Below are 17,121 nucleotides of genomic sequence, written 5' to 3' on the forward strand. Positions count from 1 at the left end.
GCTGTTTTGAGGGACTTGCTGGATCCAAATAGGACTTCCACTTTCAGAAAGGCCACAGAGGGTAAACTTCTCCCCCAGTGCTTTGAACCCCCTTTTCACATTACTCCTTTCTTTAAAGGAGGCTTTTGCTGAAATCAAAGATAACCTAGAAATTCAAAATAGAAGTCCTGTTGTTCTTCTGTTCCTCAGGGAAAACCTGAGTAGCAGCAACCATTTATCAGACTTGTCAGTTATTGCCATTGCCAATCTGGTAGTGGAGCTAAGACTCTCCTTATTCTGCATTGCAGATATTGATGATTGTACTCCAAATCCCTGTGGTCATGGAGGAACTTGCCAAGATCTAGTTGATGGATTTAAGTGTATTTGCCCACCTCAGTGGACTGGCAAAACATGCCAGCTAGGTAAGAACAGCTTTCTCTTCATCCAGTGTTGTTTCAGAGCTGCCAAAGATAAATGCAGAAGGGATCATGGTTCTGCATTAGTCATGGTCATGTTTCTGAAGCCTGTGTATGAATTTTGGCACATTCAGTGTCTGCTTGCAGGGCTGGGGTCTAGGACATGTCCAAGAGTAGTGTGGCTTCCATCACCTTGTTTCTGCATACTGGCACTTGAAGGAAATAGTAAACCAGAGACATCCTTCAAACCAGAACTGCCCTGGAGAAGGGTGTGTGTTGTGCCTCCCAGTCCTTCCCCCATGTTTCTCCCTTTACCCTGTGAGAAAGTTGCTGTATCTCTTCAACCATGTTAACTCCTCCAGAGCCAGGAGTTCACAGCTGGGTTCCAAAATGGGGATGATCTCACGGAGAATGAGCTGGCTGCATTCTTTACACAACACACTCATCCCAATGCCTAGGCTGAAGCATTGCTGCTTCAGAACACTCAGCTGAGATGCGTGTGTGGGGGCAAGTTGCTCTTAATGAATGGCTGGGTAATTGTGAAATAATTAGCGTAGTCTGTATGTTCTAATTGCAAAGAAACTGAAAAGAGGCTGATGATGATTGACTTTTGTTTGTCCTGCTGTACACTGCAAGGACTGCTGGTTATTGCTGGGGTGTGGGCTTCTCCCTTCCCCTCCTGAATGTTCTCCTTGGTTTTCCAGATGCGAATGAATGTGAGGGCAAGCCCTGTGTCAATGCCAACTCCTGCAGGAACCTGATTGGCAGCTACTACTGTGACTGCATTACTGGCTGGTCTGGCCACAACTGTGATATAAGTAAGTGTCCATATCCTTGGGTTTATTAAAGGCCGCTTCTTTGGGTATATGCTCATGTGCCACTGAGTTCTAAGCTCAATTTAAACACTGGGCAGAGCCACAGCAGTTGATGTTTTTAGAAAGGGAGTAGTTGGTGCGGAATGAAAATACACAATTTTATCAAAGTCATTAGCCTGTACCATAGCTATATTCTGATAAAGGGACTAAAACAATGATGTGAAGTTTTACTGCCTCTCCTAAAAGAATCGTGAAAGGTTTCCCACCCATTATAATAACCTTATCTCAAGGAAGGCATGCAGGAAACTTGACAACAGGTTTATCTAACTGCAGTTTTAGAGAGACCTGAACTGACTGTCTATTGTACATATATTTTTGTCTTCTAACCATGCTAATTTTATTGCAGATATTAACGACTGTCGTGGACAATGTCAGAATGGAGGATCCTGTCGGGTAAGCCCTTCTTGTTTTACTTTGGTTTCCCCAAGACTTGAAACAGTAACTAAAACATTTGAGTCTAAGCACAAATAGTTTGAAAAATAGCAAAAAGCTGGTACAAATGGTCATTTCTTTAAGTTGGGGGAGGGCCTATGTCATGCTACAGCATGTTGAGATATGTCTGTAGAACAGTAAGGGCAAAAAAATTTAACTTCAATAAATGACTCATTTTTACTGCCAGTGTCTCCAGTGAATGGGCTGGTGGTTGTGCAAACTACCCACTGGAAATGTAGGCACCTCCCTTTAACCTGTGAATTAATGTTTTCTGCCTGGAAATTAAGAATGTAAGCTGGGACTGGGTCTGTGTTTGTTTTTTCCCCTCTAAATATTTTGGACACAGTGAGATTTTTTTTTTAGCTTTTAAATTTTTTTTTTTCTTAATAAGAGTATATCAAGGGAGGAACAACATTAACTCTAAAACTGTTTTTTGTTCTTTCCCAGGACTTGGTTAATGGTTATCGGTGTATCTGTTCACCTGGCTATGCAGGAGATCACTGTGAGAAAGACATCAATGAATGTGCAAGTAACCCTTGCATGAATGGGGGTCATTGCCAGGATGAAATCAATGGATTCCAATGTCTGTGTCCTGCTGGTTTCTCAGGAAACCTCTGTCAGGTAAGAAGGCTGGGTGAAAGGCAGGCCCTCAGCCAGTGCCGTTTGTTCCAATGCTCCAGATCTGAGCACAGAATGCCTTGCATCCAGTGAAGCATAGTATAAAGTTGTATTTGATATCGCTGTCAGTCTGCCAAGAAACTGCTTGATTAATATATATTGGTGGGGAAAGAAACCAACAAACCCCTGACAGGCTGTGGAGGATTCTCTTTGTTAAGCAGACTGCAGGGTTTGCACGTCAGGCTTTTTTGTGGAGCTCTAACTGTTAACTTTGGCAGTTTAATATTGAGAGTTGTCTACCGAAACAGTGGTGAGTGGGACTAAACTCTGTGTGCTATGAATGATTTTTTGAGGCAGCAGATAAAAAGGTCAGATTCCACAATGTCAGCCTGTCATCTTGAGGGAAAGCCATGATAAACCTCTTTCACTCAGCTTTCCCTCGTTCCCTTCCCCCGCTTCCCATCTCCCTTCCCTCTGTGTGCACTCCTTACAGCTGGATATAGATTATTGCGAGCCAAATCCGTGCCAGAACGGTGCCCAGTGCTTCAATCTTGCCATGGACTATTTCTGTAACTGCCCTGAGGATTACGAAGGGAAGAACTGCTCCCACCTGAAGGATCACTGCCGCACCACTCCTTGTGAAGGTTGGTGTTGCCTTGCAATGTCTGGAAATGGATCCCTAATGGCAGCTCCAGTGGGGAGTCACTGGAGTAGTTCTGGTATAAAGAGGATGAATTTTGCCTTCTGCCTTAGGCCTCTCTCTGTGTGAAAAGATGACTGATATTTGCATCAGCTATTGAACGATAGCATTATGTCAATGTGGACAGAAAGCACAGGTAGCAAATAGACTGATGCATTTATTCCAGGGCATGGAGGTGTTCCAGCAATCATCAGATAAGATGCTGTGATTCTATTATGCACAGTTGGCAGAGTCCAGTGCTCTTTTATGTATTTACAGTCATATATTCGTGGTTTCACTCAATGATTTTAAAGGTCTTTTCCAACCTAAATGATTCAATGGCACAAGTGTCTTCTGAACATGCGTGGAAGTGAAAATCTTGCTCTTAAGGCATCATGTTGCAGGGGTAATTCTCATGCTGGTCTCTGCTTTTCTGCAGTAATTGACAGCTGCACTGTGGCAGTGGCTTCCAACAGCACACCTGAAGGGGTTCGCTACATCTCTTCCAATGTTTGTGGTCCTCATGGGAAGTGCAAGAGCCAAGCGGGTGGAAAATTCACCTGTGAATGCAACAAAGGATTCACTGGCACCTACTGTCATGAGAGTAAGAGCAAAAAAAGAGAACGTGTTTTACTGTCCCCCAGTCTTACTGGAAAAAGATTCCATCCTTCCTTCCCAGACCTCCTTAAGGTTTCTTCATTGTAACTCAGTGAACCTTGGAACTGCTGTAAGTTTTCATATCCCTCTTGGGTGAGGCAGAGTGGAATTTGCTAGGCCTTGGGGAAAGTTCACAGCAATGAACCCTCTGGCCTTGAATTGTGTGTTTTTAAAAACCTTATGTATACAAGGTCTGAGGGAGTTAATAGTGGGGTTTCATGTGGATCTTACAGAGTCCTGAAATTTTTTTTTTTGTTTTTAGTAGTGACAGGTTCATCACCCTTGTGCAATTTTTTACCCATGTTTCATCTTGCTTATAACCCTTCCTTTTCAAAGGGTATTATTAGAAATTAGAAGTAGCACCAAACAGTCTGCAATAAGATAATGACTCCTAGTAGCTGTGCTTCTAGTCTGACTTTTTTCCTACTCTTTTTAAAATCCTCTTCTTTCTTCCCAACTGCTGTAGATATCAATGACTGTGAAAGCAACCCCTGTAGAAATGGTGGCACTTGCATTGATGGCATCAACTCCTACAAATGTATTTGTAGCGATGGATGGGAAGGAACATATTGTGAAACAAGTAAGTCATCCATCCTGCAGCACACAGAAGATCTCTTGGGAAAACATTGGGAAGGAGTGAATGGTACTGTCTTTAAGATGACAGTGACCTATGTCAATAGGCTCTGCTTCAAAGGCCATGGAGGACCAGGTCCTCCCACCAAGTCCCAATCTTTTATATTGGAACTAAGCCCAAGTTACAGAGTTGGAATGGGATTAGAACCTGGCTCTCTCACTGTTGAGTTTCCTGCTCTGTCCTTTGGATAACTTCCAGGAAGAAACCCTTTGCATTGATAGATGGCACTTTATGGCATGTCTGCATATTATATTTGCATTTTGTCAATCTAAGGAACAGAAGAGGAGTTGAGTGCTCTGCTCTTTTCCTCTGACTAATAGGGTAGTTTATGTAATAGACCTTTTCAGTGATTTTCTACTGAAACAAGATTACAAACAAAATTAAAACAAACCGGAGGAATGTGGTGAAACAATCTTCATCTATGTGACAGTGCTTAAAGCTTTCAAATAGTGACTTAAGCATTTAATCCACAATTGAAACACAGGCCACAATTAGGGATGGGTTATGCTCCTTTCAAGCATTATGTTTGTCAGTTCTGTAAACACCACTGAGCCTGTTTTCTCTCCTTAACATATCCAGATATTAATGACTGCAGTAAAAACCTTTGCCACAATGGAGGAACTTGCCGAGACTTGGTCAATGACTTCTTCTGTGAATGTAAAAATGGGTGGAAAGGAAAAACTTGCCACTCCCGTAAGTTCAGCATTTCCAAAACATAACAGACGTGCTCTCATAGGCTCCTTGAACTTGTTGGCCTAAGAGAGCACCAGCATTAAGGATAGTTTGGGTTTTCCACAGGTGACAGCCAGTGTGATGAGGCGACATGCAACAACGGGGGGACGTGCTATGACGAGGGGGACACTTTCAAGTGCATGTGTCCTGTGGGATGGGAAGGAGCCACTTGTAACATAGGTAAATACCCTGCATAATCGCCAGGAAGCAGATGCAGGGATGCAGCTCTGACCTCAGCTGTTCCTCTTGGCTCAGACTTGACGGCTTTCTAACAACTGAGCGGCAAATGTTGTTTGTGTTACAGCGAGGAACAGCAGCTGCCTGCCAAACCCCTGTCACAACGGTGGTACCTGTGTGGTCAGTGGGGACTCCTTCACTTGTGTCTGCAAGGAGGGCTGGGAAGGACCCACGTGTACCCAGAGTAAGTCAGCTCCGCTTGAACTCTTCCGGAGTGTTGCATGATAAGAACATGAGCTCATCCTGTCGCCCTTGGAGTCGAGATTGAAACCAGAAGGGAAAGCTTGTTTGATGTAGGCTTTACCATCACCTGAATCTTTGTTTTTAATGACTTTATGTGATAGAGCCTTGACCTGGGCATGAGAAAGTTGCAAATGAGCTAAGTGGAGACAGATGTTGTCTTGTTTTCTCCTGCATTCTTTTTCGAGGAGCAGCTCTGTCCGCTTCCACTTTTTTCCCGTTAGATTCTTTACAAGAATCTCTTCCTCTGTACATGTGTTCCACAAAGTACTTAACAAATTTTGTGGTACAAGGCTGGAATCAATTTAGTAGAGAATTTCAGCATATTTTTGTAAAAGTTGAGCTAAGTATAACTTGGGCATTAGGGGAAGTTTGATCATTCTTTACTGCCAGTAGAGCTCTATTAGCCGAAGTCTGCATGTTTAATGCTGTCTGTCTTTGCTTTGCAGACACAAACGACTGCAGTCCTCACCCTTGGTAAGTTTGCTATGTTTATCCTTTGCTTGCTTTTTTTTTTTTTTTTTTTTTTCTTTAGAATTCTGGGTTCCTTTTTTCTGTAGCAGTTTTTAATGTCTGTGCTAATGCCTTTTTCCCACAGTTACAACAGTGGCACTTGTGTGGACGGAGAGAACTGGTACCGCTGCGAGTGTGCTCCAGGCTTCGCCGGGCCTGACTGCAGGATCAGTGAGTGTTTCCATGGCTCTCTGCCTCAGCTTTTGTCTCACTTGAATCTTGTTGCAAGACAATCACCTTAATTGAGTTAAGTGGTAGATCAGATGAGTGATAGATGTCTTGTGTCATCTCTGTCTGTACCTGGATCCGTAGCAGGTTTGGAGAAGGCAGGAATCACGCTGAAAATGAAAGAGATTTCAAGTCATTCAGCTGGAGCTGAAACCTCTTGGTTCAGTGGAGTGGGCAAAATGCCCTTTGGGACAGTCTTCCCTTGTGTTTTTGTCGCCCAGGCTTCTGCCTGAGATGAAAGTGTGCCAGCCAAAAACCTTGTCAATTAATAATCTACCTCCAAGCCCTGAGGTGATGTATGCACTTCCCTGTAATTTAATAATAATTACAGGTAGGACGGCACTTTTTTAATGACAGCCATGGAATAGAAGTCTCACAGCAGCAATAGATCTGGGAAGGGTTTAACATTGACATCAACTGAAGAATCTAGTGGGGGACAAAACTGGAGCACATAAGAGGAGAGGAAGCGTGTCTGTGTAGGGAGGAATGTGTCCTTGCCCTGGAAAGCTCAAGTAGCCACAGGGGTCAGGTTTTGATATTTGTTAGTGCCACACAGCAGAAATGTCAAAGGACTTAATTCTGAGGTTATATTGGTGCTGCAAGCAGGAATCTATGTCCCAGTAGACACTAGAAAATGATCATAAAGCTTCAGTAGGTAATTCTATCCTATGTTTGCTTTTTTTTCTGACAAAACAAAAGGATACCATGGAGTAACTATTCTGTTTGCTCTCCTTCCCACCATAGATATCAATGAATGCCAGTCCTCGCCCTGTGCCTTTGGAGCCACATGTATAGATGAAATTAACGGGTACCGTTGCATTTGCCCCCCGGGTCGCAGTGGTCCAGGATGCCAAGAAGGTATTCCAGATGCCAGAGCTGATCCTAGCACTTGTAGCAAGATCTGTATAACTGCACATTGATGGCTTTGTGGTTGTAGGGGGTGGTTTTGGGGTATACCATCTGTTGTTTCTAATGCATGTATCTTTACTGAAGAAGCAACTTAGTGGGAAGTTTAGATGAACTTAGAAAAAGTGTTTGTTTGCTATTTTTAGCTTATAATTCTGTTCAATCTCTCTTCAGTTACAGGAAGGCCTTGCATTACCAGTGTTCGAGTAATGTCAGATGGGACTAAGTGGGATGACGACTGCAATATCTGTCAGTGTCTGAATGGAAAAGTCACCTGTTCTAAGGTACAGCTGTGCTGTGCTTTGGTTTACACCCCTGTCTGTCCTCTAACCAGTGGATTCTCACCAGTATTCATCATCTCCTAGGTTTGGTGTGGCCCTCGGCCTTGTGTCCTGCATGGCAAAGGCCCCAGCGAGTGCCCTGCTGGCCACACTTGTGTCCCTGTGCACGACGACCACTGCTTCACCCACCCGTGTGCTGCCGTGGGGGAATGCTGGCCCTCCAACCAGCAGCCTGTGAGGACCAAATGCAACTCAGATTCCTACTACCAGGACAACTGTGCCAACATCACCTTCACCTTCAACAAAGAAATGATGGCCCCGGTAAGTAGCAGCAGCTCACTGGGCTGTGGCACACATGGCTTATTCCCAGAGCATGGAATGATATTTTCCATAGGGAAAAGTGCCGCAAAAGCTGACACTGCACTGCACTGGCAAGCTGTGCAAGGATTAACTCCTCATTATCAAGAAAACAAAAAGCAGAGAAGGATTAATATAGCCTTGCAGCCTAAATGCTTTTGTGACTAAAGAAGAAAAGCTAAGTTGGAGGGAATTCCACCTCCTTTTCTCTTCAGAACTCTTACTTCAGGGCAAAAGAAAAACTAATCCTAAACCTCATATCTGTGTGTTCGTGTGCATATGTATTTAAGAAAGCCAACATCTTTTTTTTGTATCCTCCAGGGCCTTACCACAGAGCATGTTTGCAGTGAATTGAGGAATCTGAATATTCTGAAGAATGTTTCTGTTGAATATTCCATCTATATTACCTGTGAGCCTTCCCACTTGGCAAATAATGAAATCCATGTTGCTATTGTAAGTATTCCTGGAATATCTTTAAATATCTTAGTAGTTAATTCCTTGGATATGTGTGCAACATGTGGATTTCATAAAAATCTTAATTCCCAGCTTTGTCAGCACTTCTTGTGGTTTAGTTTCCATCCTAATTCCCTTCAGGAATAGGAAAGGAATTCTGGTTACATGTGTGTACCTGAAAGCTGCCATCTGGGGTCAACTATAATAGGGGGAGTAAAACACTTCTCTGTTACACTCCTGCTTTTGGGGGGTTTTTGGGTTTTTTTAGGGATGAGGACAAGAGTTCTGAGTCATTAATTCCTGCCCATAACAGGCCATTGTGCTCTTTTGTTATATATTGAAAGTAGCAAGAGCCTTCACTGCCTGTGAAGGTTTATAAATAGCAGTGCATGTGATGTGGTGCTTGGTGTTAATTGTGTGCCTCCTCCTGCAGTCTGCAGAAGACATTGGGGAAGATGAAAACCCCATCAAAGACATCACAGATAAGATCATCGACCTTGTCAGTAAGCGCGATGGGAACAATACCCTCATCGCTGCTGTCGCCGAAGTCAGGGTGCAGCGGCGGCCAACCAAGAACAAAACAGGTGAGCTCCTTCTTGGCTGCACCCCTTACAAGGTGTTCAACAAGGTGTGCAACACCTCCTCCTCTCATTTTGGAGACTTTTAGCAAGCCCCTGTTTATCAGGAACAATGAGGAGGCTTTGCACCCTAAAACCCCTAAAAAAACTTAGCAAAAGCTGGCTAAATCAGTGGCCTAAGCTGACAAAAGGGTTGCTCCTCTCATGGAGAAATAAGACATCCCGAAGTGTCCCCTGTGGTTTGCAGCAGGACTAACTCTCTCCTGCCTCTTGCAGATTTCCTGGTGCCCTTGCTGAGCTCAGTGCTAACGGTAGCCTGGATCTGTTGCCTGATCACCGTGTTTTACTGGTGCATCCGAAAGCGCCGGAAGCAGAGCAGTCACACCCACACGGCCTCTGACGACAACACCACCAACAACGTAAGGGAGCAGCTGAACCAGATCAAAAACCCCATTGAGAAACATGGAGCAAATACTGTCCCCATTAAAGACTACGAAAACAAAAACTCGAAAATTGCCAAAATAAGGACACACAACTCCGAGGTGGAGGAGGATGACATGGACAAGCACCAGCAGAAAGCCCGATTTGCCAAGCAGCCAGCCTACACTTTGGTAGACAGAGATGAAAAGCCCCCCAACAGCACCCCTACAAAACACCCAAACTGGACAAATAAACAGGACAACAGAGACTTGGAAAGTGCACAAAGCCTAAACCGGATGGAGTACATCGTATAGCAGATGGTGGGGTGCTGCCATGCAGGGCCTTTGAGTATCATTATAAAGGCACTCAAGAGCTTGTAGTTCTTAAACTGTTGTGTAATATTTGAGTCTAAGGGTATTATTTACTTAGAATCCCTGTGTTAATTTAAGTTTGGACAAGCTGGCTTACACTGGCAATGATAGTTGCTGTGGTTGGCTGGAATACCAAGTGCTGCATTTCACATCTATGCAAAACTAGTCAAAAGTGCCCTCATGTAAATTCAGCTGCAGCTGATCCATCAAGGAAACATTCCATAAGGTATTACATAGCCTTATTACTCTTCCTTAGTGTTCATTTTTTTTTTCCTGCCAGATGTTCCGATTTATACAGTTTCTTTAGAATAATACATTTTATTTATATTTATTGAATTTGAGTTTTTTGTATATTGGTTTTATGGTGACATACAACTAGTTCTGTATTTGAAAGTGCCTTTGCAGCTCGGAACCACAGCAACTATCAAAAATAAGTTTATTATTTATTTTTTTATTGTATTTTTGTTGGGGGCGGGTGGGGGGAACTTGTCAGCAGTTGCTGGTAAATGAAGAATTTAAAGAGGAAAATGTGTCAAAAATAGAAGTTTGTATAGATATGTAAATAATTCTTTTTTTATTAATCACTGTGTATATTTGATTTATTAACTTAATAATCAAGAGCCTTAAAATATCATTCCTTTTTATTTATATGTATGTGTTTAGAGTTGAAGGTTTTTGATAGCATTGTAAGCTCATGGCTTCTCTATTTTGAATTTCTTTTCTTGTTACATGTTGCCTATATGCCAAAACTAAGGTGTTCTAAAATAGTTTATTTTTAATAGGATGGGCTTTCATGCCTTGATGCTGGTTTTTGTACAATGTCAAATGTTTGAAACACCTTCCATAGTATCACTTTAAGAGTATTTGTAAGTACTGACTGAGGCAGTTTAGAGAATTAGACTAGAAAATTTTTTTTGCTGCTTTAGACTTGAAAACTGAGTGACAGGCAGAGAATCTGCTAAGAAGCAGTTTAAGGGAACAAAACTGAGCTATTACTTTATGTAGATGAGATATGAGTGGTTGCATGTAATTAAAATTATCAAATTAGCGTGTGAAGTTGGAAACACAGCAGTCTTATTTTGTAAATTCTAATTTTTTTTTCTCACCATGAATATGTAATACTGAACCACTTGTAGATTTGACGTTTTTGTAATCTACTGCATTTAGGGAGTATTCTAATAAGCTAGTTGTTGAATACTTGAACAGTAGAATGTCCAGTAAGATCACTGTGTAGGTTTGCCATAGATTACACTGCCCGCCTTAACAAGTGAGGAAATCAAAGTGCTATTACGATGTTTAAGATCAAAAGGCTTATAAACATAGTCATCTCAGTGGTTAACCATTGAGATAAGGAAGATACCTTGTATTGTGATATTAGTGTTACATGAAAATGCATCTTTGATGTGTTGTTCCTGGCAATAAATCTTGAAAAGTAATATTTATTAAATTTTTTGTATGAAAACATAAAAGAGCGTGGAAATTATTGAGCTTGGAGGCACTCCTGGCCAGTCAGTTGTGCAAAAGCAGGGACAGGTGCTGCTGGATGTTTCCAGGACCTGCCCCTGCCTTTGGTGGAGTCAGTTTTTTGTTAGATGATTACTTGTTCCCCTTTGGCTCCAAATGGGGCCGAGGAGGTTTGAAAGCAGTGTCTCCCTTGTTCTCACTGCCTCTTGGCCAATGTCCCTCGGTGTTCTGAGAGAGGGGGGGTGTGGCTGCACTTGTGCAACGAGTTTACCCTGCACAGGCCAATGCACTGCCCCCAGAGAGAAACCAAATCGAAGTAGCTAGGCAAGATCCAAAGTGCTGACCTGGATGGGAAGGGATCCATAGATGATGTTGATTTCTGATGGGCACAAAGCGCTTTGTAAAGCATGCAATAAACTCTGAAAGTATTCAACACCACAGCTTTGAATGCTGAACTAATGCTGCCCCTCCCACCTTTATGCAGGGGCTGGCTGGCTCAGGATCTGCTCTGGTTTTACCACGTTCTGATGAAGCTGCAAAATTGTTCTGCTAAGGGGCTACTGCAAAGCTGAAGGAACAATAAACTGTGTAACAAGTTCATTGAAAAATCGTTAAAGCAACCTGCTGCAAGGTTAGGCCTTTGCATCTGTATTTGTTTGTAGTAAATAAACAGGTATTTTATATACAGATTGCTGCGGTATGAATACACTGAACACTAACAAAACCTGAGACTGAGAAATACTTTCTCTGTACTTTTTTTACAGCTGTCAAAAAAATCTAATTAGTGTTATTTTTTATTTTCAACTCACTTTAGAAGATTTCCTTTGTGACTACTTGGCTGGCTGCTGCTTTTACTCTTCTCACTCACACACCACACAGGGCAAGTACTGGAGCCTGTTTAGTTTACTGCCTCCTGAAGGGGAAGTCAACAAGATTCGTTTCAGCTGCCCACTTCAATAATTCCTCATCAAACAAATCCCATGAGTATTTATTTCCCTTTGTTCCCTAACATCTAAATCTGCAATAAAGCAAACACATCATGTCCAAAAAATCTACTTAAAGATAATAGAATCTTCCACCTGCTGCCAAAGGGCAAAGCTGGGCCATTCCCTGACTGCTTTCCTGTATTTCTAATGTTGAATTAACCATCTTCCTGCTGTCTATTGTTCACATGAGTCTCAAATTCAAGTATATGGAAACAAACCACCTCTTCCAAAGGGCTCAAACATACCTGAAATTGCAGGAATTTGTAAGAGTGTCTTCTATTAAGGAAAAAATAAAATAAGGCATTTGATATTTCTGGGAACATGCAGTTGTCAGGCTTCTTGAAAACCTACTGAGGCCGTTTCTATTTACCGACAATGTCTACATGTAGTGACAAAGCTGTTTAGGTCTCTGAAGACTCAGTGAAAGCAAAACCTGGGTTCCTCAAGCTTCAAAACATGTCAAAGCCCTGAGCTCAGGCTTTCCTGTGCTCCATGCAGAGGTTTTGTTACTACAGAGCTCCTCCATACATGCCCTGCTTTTCCACATTTCCCCATGGATTTTCCTCTATCCCATGGTGTTAGAAATTGTAAAATCATGCAATTTGTACAGGAGGCAGTCAGAAAATTCTACACAATTGCCATAATGGTATTTTTAATTAATCCTCCTATCTCAGTGGCAACTCCAAAACTCACACTGGTGACTGTAACACAAGAACAATCGCCCAAAGCCCAGATCCACCACCAGGCTGGGGGCTTGTCTATGAAGTGGTTTCCGTTGCCATGAAAATAAACGTGAAGTTTAAGGCTTCCCCCTTAGAATATTTTTGTGGAAATCATACTTTGCCACTTCACACTTTTACTACTCAGGGAAGATACATTCTGATTAGTCAGGAGAAGTTTCTCACTGCTAGTGTAAGCTTGTTCTTTGGATCCTTCTTTATCTAAGAATTGAAAAATGCGTGCTTCCTGAGCTGCCATTTAAGCATGTGAGAAATAATGAAATGAAATGAAATATTAAATGAAATATCTCCCCTTAGCAATCTGAGCTTTGCTCTACCTACAGCTAATTGAACCTGCCGAATCTGGGTTTGGTTCAGCCTGGGCTGAACACAGCCACATCAAAGCTCTGCACCTCCACATGGAAAGGGCCCATCTTACGTAGAGGTACCTGGGAAAGGTGCTGATGGTGCAGGTTACATCAGCCTTCACAACAAAATATTCATGTCACTGGGAATGCCAGCCTTGAGAACAGCTCCCTCTGCATTGCTGACAGCAGCCAAGGGCAGCTGGGAGCACTGGGATATGAAGCCCCTCAGGCCAGGGGAATCTGAACCAGGTTTGGCCCCATACATGCAACTCCATCTCCAGCCATGTCCTGGTGAAACCGTTTTCCCTTGCACACACCTTCTGTTCTCGCAGCAGCTGCCACCTGCACAGTAAGAGTTAATGTTATGAATCAGCTCCCTGCCAAGCTAAAATGTACAAGGTTATGCTCTCTGCTGCTCCTTGAAGATTGCCTGTTTCTGCTCCTTATCTGCCAGCCCTCGGGCTGAAACCAGCCCTGCCTCCCAGCTATCCCAAGTCCAGGGTGCTGCCCTGCCATCTGCAGAGTGACAAGGTAGAACCTTTATGGTTTTTAGGAGTGCCTGCAAAGATGAGAAGTTCTGACAAGGGAAGTACCAAATTCAGCCTTTTCCTCCCCATAAGACAGAAGTGATTGCACAACCTACCCCTCCTCTTCTAAGGGAAGCAAGAGTATTTGAGTATATTTAAGAATTTTTTTGCTTCCTCTTTTTTTCAGCATTGACAGCAATGACCATCATGTTTATGTTTGCCAGTGCACACTGAGTTTGCTTGCAAAGGTAAATGATTTCTCCCAGTAGAGGAAAAACCCAGTAAAAGACCTGTGCAAGGATTAACTCCAGTTTCTGGGGTGGAGAGGGAGGAGAAGGGTGCAGGTGGATGGTTCAGCAGCTGCTTCCCTGTCACGGGCAGTAGCAGAGCCATGCAGGATCAGATGGCGTCAGACTGAAGTCCCAGCCCAGATCTGCCAGCGAGCGCCTTCTGTGATGTGCAAATTGTTTCAACCAGTTTCCCTACAGGGTGGAGAAAAAAATGTCTATTCCTTTCATTCTAGCTCTATGAGATCATATTAATATTAAAAAGGGGCATGCCCAGCTCTAGAATTAGAACTCAAGATACTTTTCTTAAAAGATCTGATGCATAAATAAAAAAGATAATTACTATGCCAGCAAGTAAGGCTATTATGGAGCTAGAGTACCAATTCCTACTGCTGTACTAAAAGAGTTAACTTGGGCAGAATGGGAGCAAATCACTGAAATTCTCCTTTACAAAAGGTGCACTGTCACAGCTCTCACAGGAACAGATTCTCAGCTCTGGAATAATTGAAGTGGGTAGTAAAGAAGGTAGGACAGTTGTGGTTAATTTCCTGAACAAATTCCAGGTTACAGCTGAAATGCCTTGTGACACTCCATCACTTCCACAACTTTCAGGATTTCTCAGCATAACACAACACAAACAAACATAAAATCCCTTTCTGAAAATGTCACCTTACTGTCACCATGGAAAGGACAAGGTCATGCAGTACCAGGTTCAATTTTACTTACCTAGGGGAAGCAGATGGACAAAAGGACTTGTGTGCGTTGAATTTGCTGCTACTTAAGCAGTTAGCTTTACCGTGGGAGCAGTGCTTCCCTCAGCGCTGCCCCAGCTGTCAGAATAAGCACTTCCAGCTCCCTCCAGGTTCAGCTGCAGAGTGCTTTGATATCCCTCTGATGAAAGGCTCCGTTGCACAGCGCTTCCCTCAGCCCACATCTTCACCCGGGTTACTGGAAGCAAGTTGATGTTTAATAAAGAAGAAAAAAGCACAAAGTAAAGAAGTGAGGAGTGCCTTTTATTAAAGCTAATTTCTGAGGCCAACTCACACTTCCCACTGCTGGCAAAAAGGCTCAGTGTTATTACCTCTGTTTGCTGCAGCGGGTTTGAATACAGAACCTTTCCCTGGGTACATACTGATAAAGCCAAGGAGATAACCACTCATAGCATGCAATCTGGGAGAGTCTGTATTTCACATCTTTCTTATTCCAATTGCAAACAGAAAAATATTTCTTCCTTTTTTTCTTGTTCTTTAGGAAGAAACCATTTTCCAGCCAAAAACCAATGAGATGATGTAAAATGCCAGTTAGAACTCTTCCAATGCAATCCACATGCTCAGCAGTGAGAGGGAAGGAAGTTCACACTGACCAAAAAATGACTTAACATCTCACTTGGTCAAAACCTTCTGTGGGAAAGGAGGTCTGTTTGCTTACCTGTCAAGTAACACCAAAACCAGCACAAAGCTTAGCACCCACAAGATCTTGGGATATTTAAAACCTTCCTACCAATCAACACTGGGCAAGGGAGATTTCACATGAGCTGCTTCCTCTTTATAAATGATTATGTAAAATGCTGGTCTAGTTTTTGTTATGTGTTTAACCATACAAGTGCACGAAACAAATATTTTTAACTGCTTTGATGTAAAGAATAATGTAAACTATCATCTGCACACATTAGAAAGTGTTTCACTAGGAAACAACTGTTTCAATATCAGCAAATAGCACAGACCAAAGGAACTAGATGATTCACTCAAAACAATAACCCACCAAAGCTGGTTGGTTTAGGATAAAAAAAATGAATCAAAGATATTGTTTCTGTACTTCAGTGGCAGTTTCAGAAGAGAACAGAGCCTTACATATTCATTACTTTGACAGAGACGTATGCTAATTCTGCTCAGAAGCAATTTGGTAATAGAAAGCCAAGACTTGCAAACTGCTAATTTTGCTCCGGCTCAGTTTCCAGTTCCCTTTTTTCCCCCTAAACCTGATTTAGGAAATCAGGTTTGTGGTTCAACAGCATGTCAGACCACACCTCTGCCAGTCCTCTGGGTGCAGGTGGATGGGTGATAACAAAAAAAGCGAAGTCTGGGAAGATGACCCTGGGCTTGAAGTAGAGAGAGACACAGACACAGCTTGGGTGTCCCAGCACCACCAGGTTTGCAAAAGAAAAGCTGGCATAAAAGTCCTGCTGCACAGACAAAAGAAAGCACAGTTTTGGGCAGCAACACAACCTAAAATCCAGACATGACTGTGAATTCGAAGCCTTTCCCCTAAATAGCTGTATTTCTGAGAGGATCCAAGACACAACTATTTTGATAGTAACAAAGCTCAAAAATGCACAGCTCCAAAGAGCCTAGAACTTTTCAAGACAGTAAGGACAAAAGTAATGATGCCACTGTGGATTTGTGAGACAGCCCACCTGTCTTTGTTCTGACCCTCCAGCCTCTAACACCTCCAATCACCTTACATCTCTCAGTGTTGCACGACCACTGCTTTGAGAGAGATGTTCCCAGGCATCAGAGAAGAGATTAAAACTGCATTTTAAGTAACATAACAAAATATCCTAAGGAAAAATCAAGTATTCTTAGCTACACAGCTCAGCTACTAAGCTACTACTAAGCCCCCTCTAAATAAATGTATGACCTTCATTTGAAAGGGTGCAGGCAGATATGTCATTCAGTTAAGATTAAACTAAACTATAAGGTGTTTATATATATATATATATATACATAATAACAGTATGGGATGATAAAACTATATGTGGTTGCTCTCTGGTTTCTGATACTTGAATTATATATGCTAAGACCTTAATAAAAACTATCAAATTATTCCAGCTATTCTCATTTTTCTGATAAATGCTTAATTAAATACCCTTATACCTCTTTCAAGTCCATCAAAAAGGTGCTTTTTACTCCTTTCATGGCCCAGTATCTCCAGTGCATAAAAAAGACAACAATGAACATACCTCAGGCTCTTCTTCCTCCAAACCAGGTTCTTTGCAGCCTTGGTTTTGCTGGTACTGGGAAAGACCTTTTAGCAGAGCCTGGAGCTGGGTAAGGATTTGCAACCTGACTGCAAAGCACTGAGAAACATCACCCAAGCAGCTGAAAGAAAAAAGAGAACTTGTCCTCCAGACACTTGCAGAATCTTCTTCATTTGCAGCAAGAGCA

General features: G+C 42.5%; 1 protein-coding gene and 1 long non-coding RNA gene across 3 annotated transcripts in view; one reads left to right on the plus strand and one right to left on the minus strand.

Annotated features, from left to right (window-relative positions):
* Positions 1-10,667, plus strand: part of JAG1 (jagged canonical Notch ligand 1) — a 34,316-nt gene extending 23,649 nt beyond the window's left edge. The window contains exons 9-26 of the mRNA XM_033056174.1: positions 288-401; positions 1,100-1,213; positions 1,617-1,663; positions 2,150-2,323; positions 2,814-2,964; positions 3,439-3,603; positions 4,123-4,236; positions 4,870-4,983; positions 5,089-5,202; positions 5,327-5,443; positions 5,949-5,976; positions 6,098-6,183; positions 6,985-7,098; positions 7,321-7,430; positions 7,512-7,748; positions 8,106-8,237; positions 8,671-8,821; positions 9,092-10,667. Of these exons, the coding sequence (XP_032912065.1) occupies positions 288-401; positions 1,100-1,213; positions 1,617-1,663; positions 2,150-2,323; positions 2,814-2,964; positions 3,439-3,603; positions 4,123-4,236; positions 4,870-4,983; positions 5,089-5,202; positions 5,327-5,443; positions 5,949-5,976; positions 6,098-6,183; positions 6,985-7,098; positions 7,321-7,430; positions 7,512-7,748; positions 8,106-8,237; positions 8,671-8,821; positions 9,092-9,549 (2,540 nt within the window). The 3' untranslated portion in view covers positions 9,550-10,667. The remainder of the gene's footprint in view (positions 1-287; positions 402-1,099; positions 1,214-1,616; positions 1,664-2,149; positions 2,324-2,813; positions 2,965-3,438; positions 3,604-4,122; positions 4,237-4,869; positions 4,984-5,088; positions 5,203-5,326; positions 5,444-5,948; positions 5,977-6,097; positions 6,184-6,984; positions 7,099-7,320; positions 7,431-7,511; positions 7,749-8,105; positions 8,238-8,670; positions 8,822-9,091) is intronic.
* Positions 3,493-17,036, minus strand: LOC116994463. Of its 2 annotated transcripts, XR_004417493.1 has the most exons (4): positions 16,917-17,036; positions 14,684-14,905; positions 6,313-6,350; positions 3,493-3,559 (listed from the first exon to the last, which is right to left on the minus strand). It is a non-coding gene; the product is annotated as an uncharacterized LOC116994463 (long non-coding RNA). The 2 variants fall into 2 exon arrangements; XR_006162950.1 differs by lacking the exon at positions 16,917-17,036 and having other exon boundaries at positions 14,684-14,983.
* Between the last annotated feature and the right edge of the window lie 85 nt (positions 17,037-17,121).

Source organism: Catharus ustulatus, chromosome 3 (assembly GCF_009819885.2).
Source record: "Catharus ustulatus isolate bCatUst1 chromosome 3, bCatUst1.pri.v2, whole genome shotgun sequence".
Classification (NCBI taxonomy): Eukaryota; Metazoa; Chordata; class Aves; order Passeriformes; family Turdidae; genus Catharus; species Catharus ustulatus.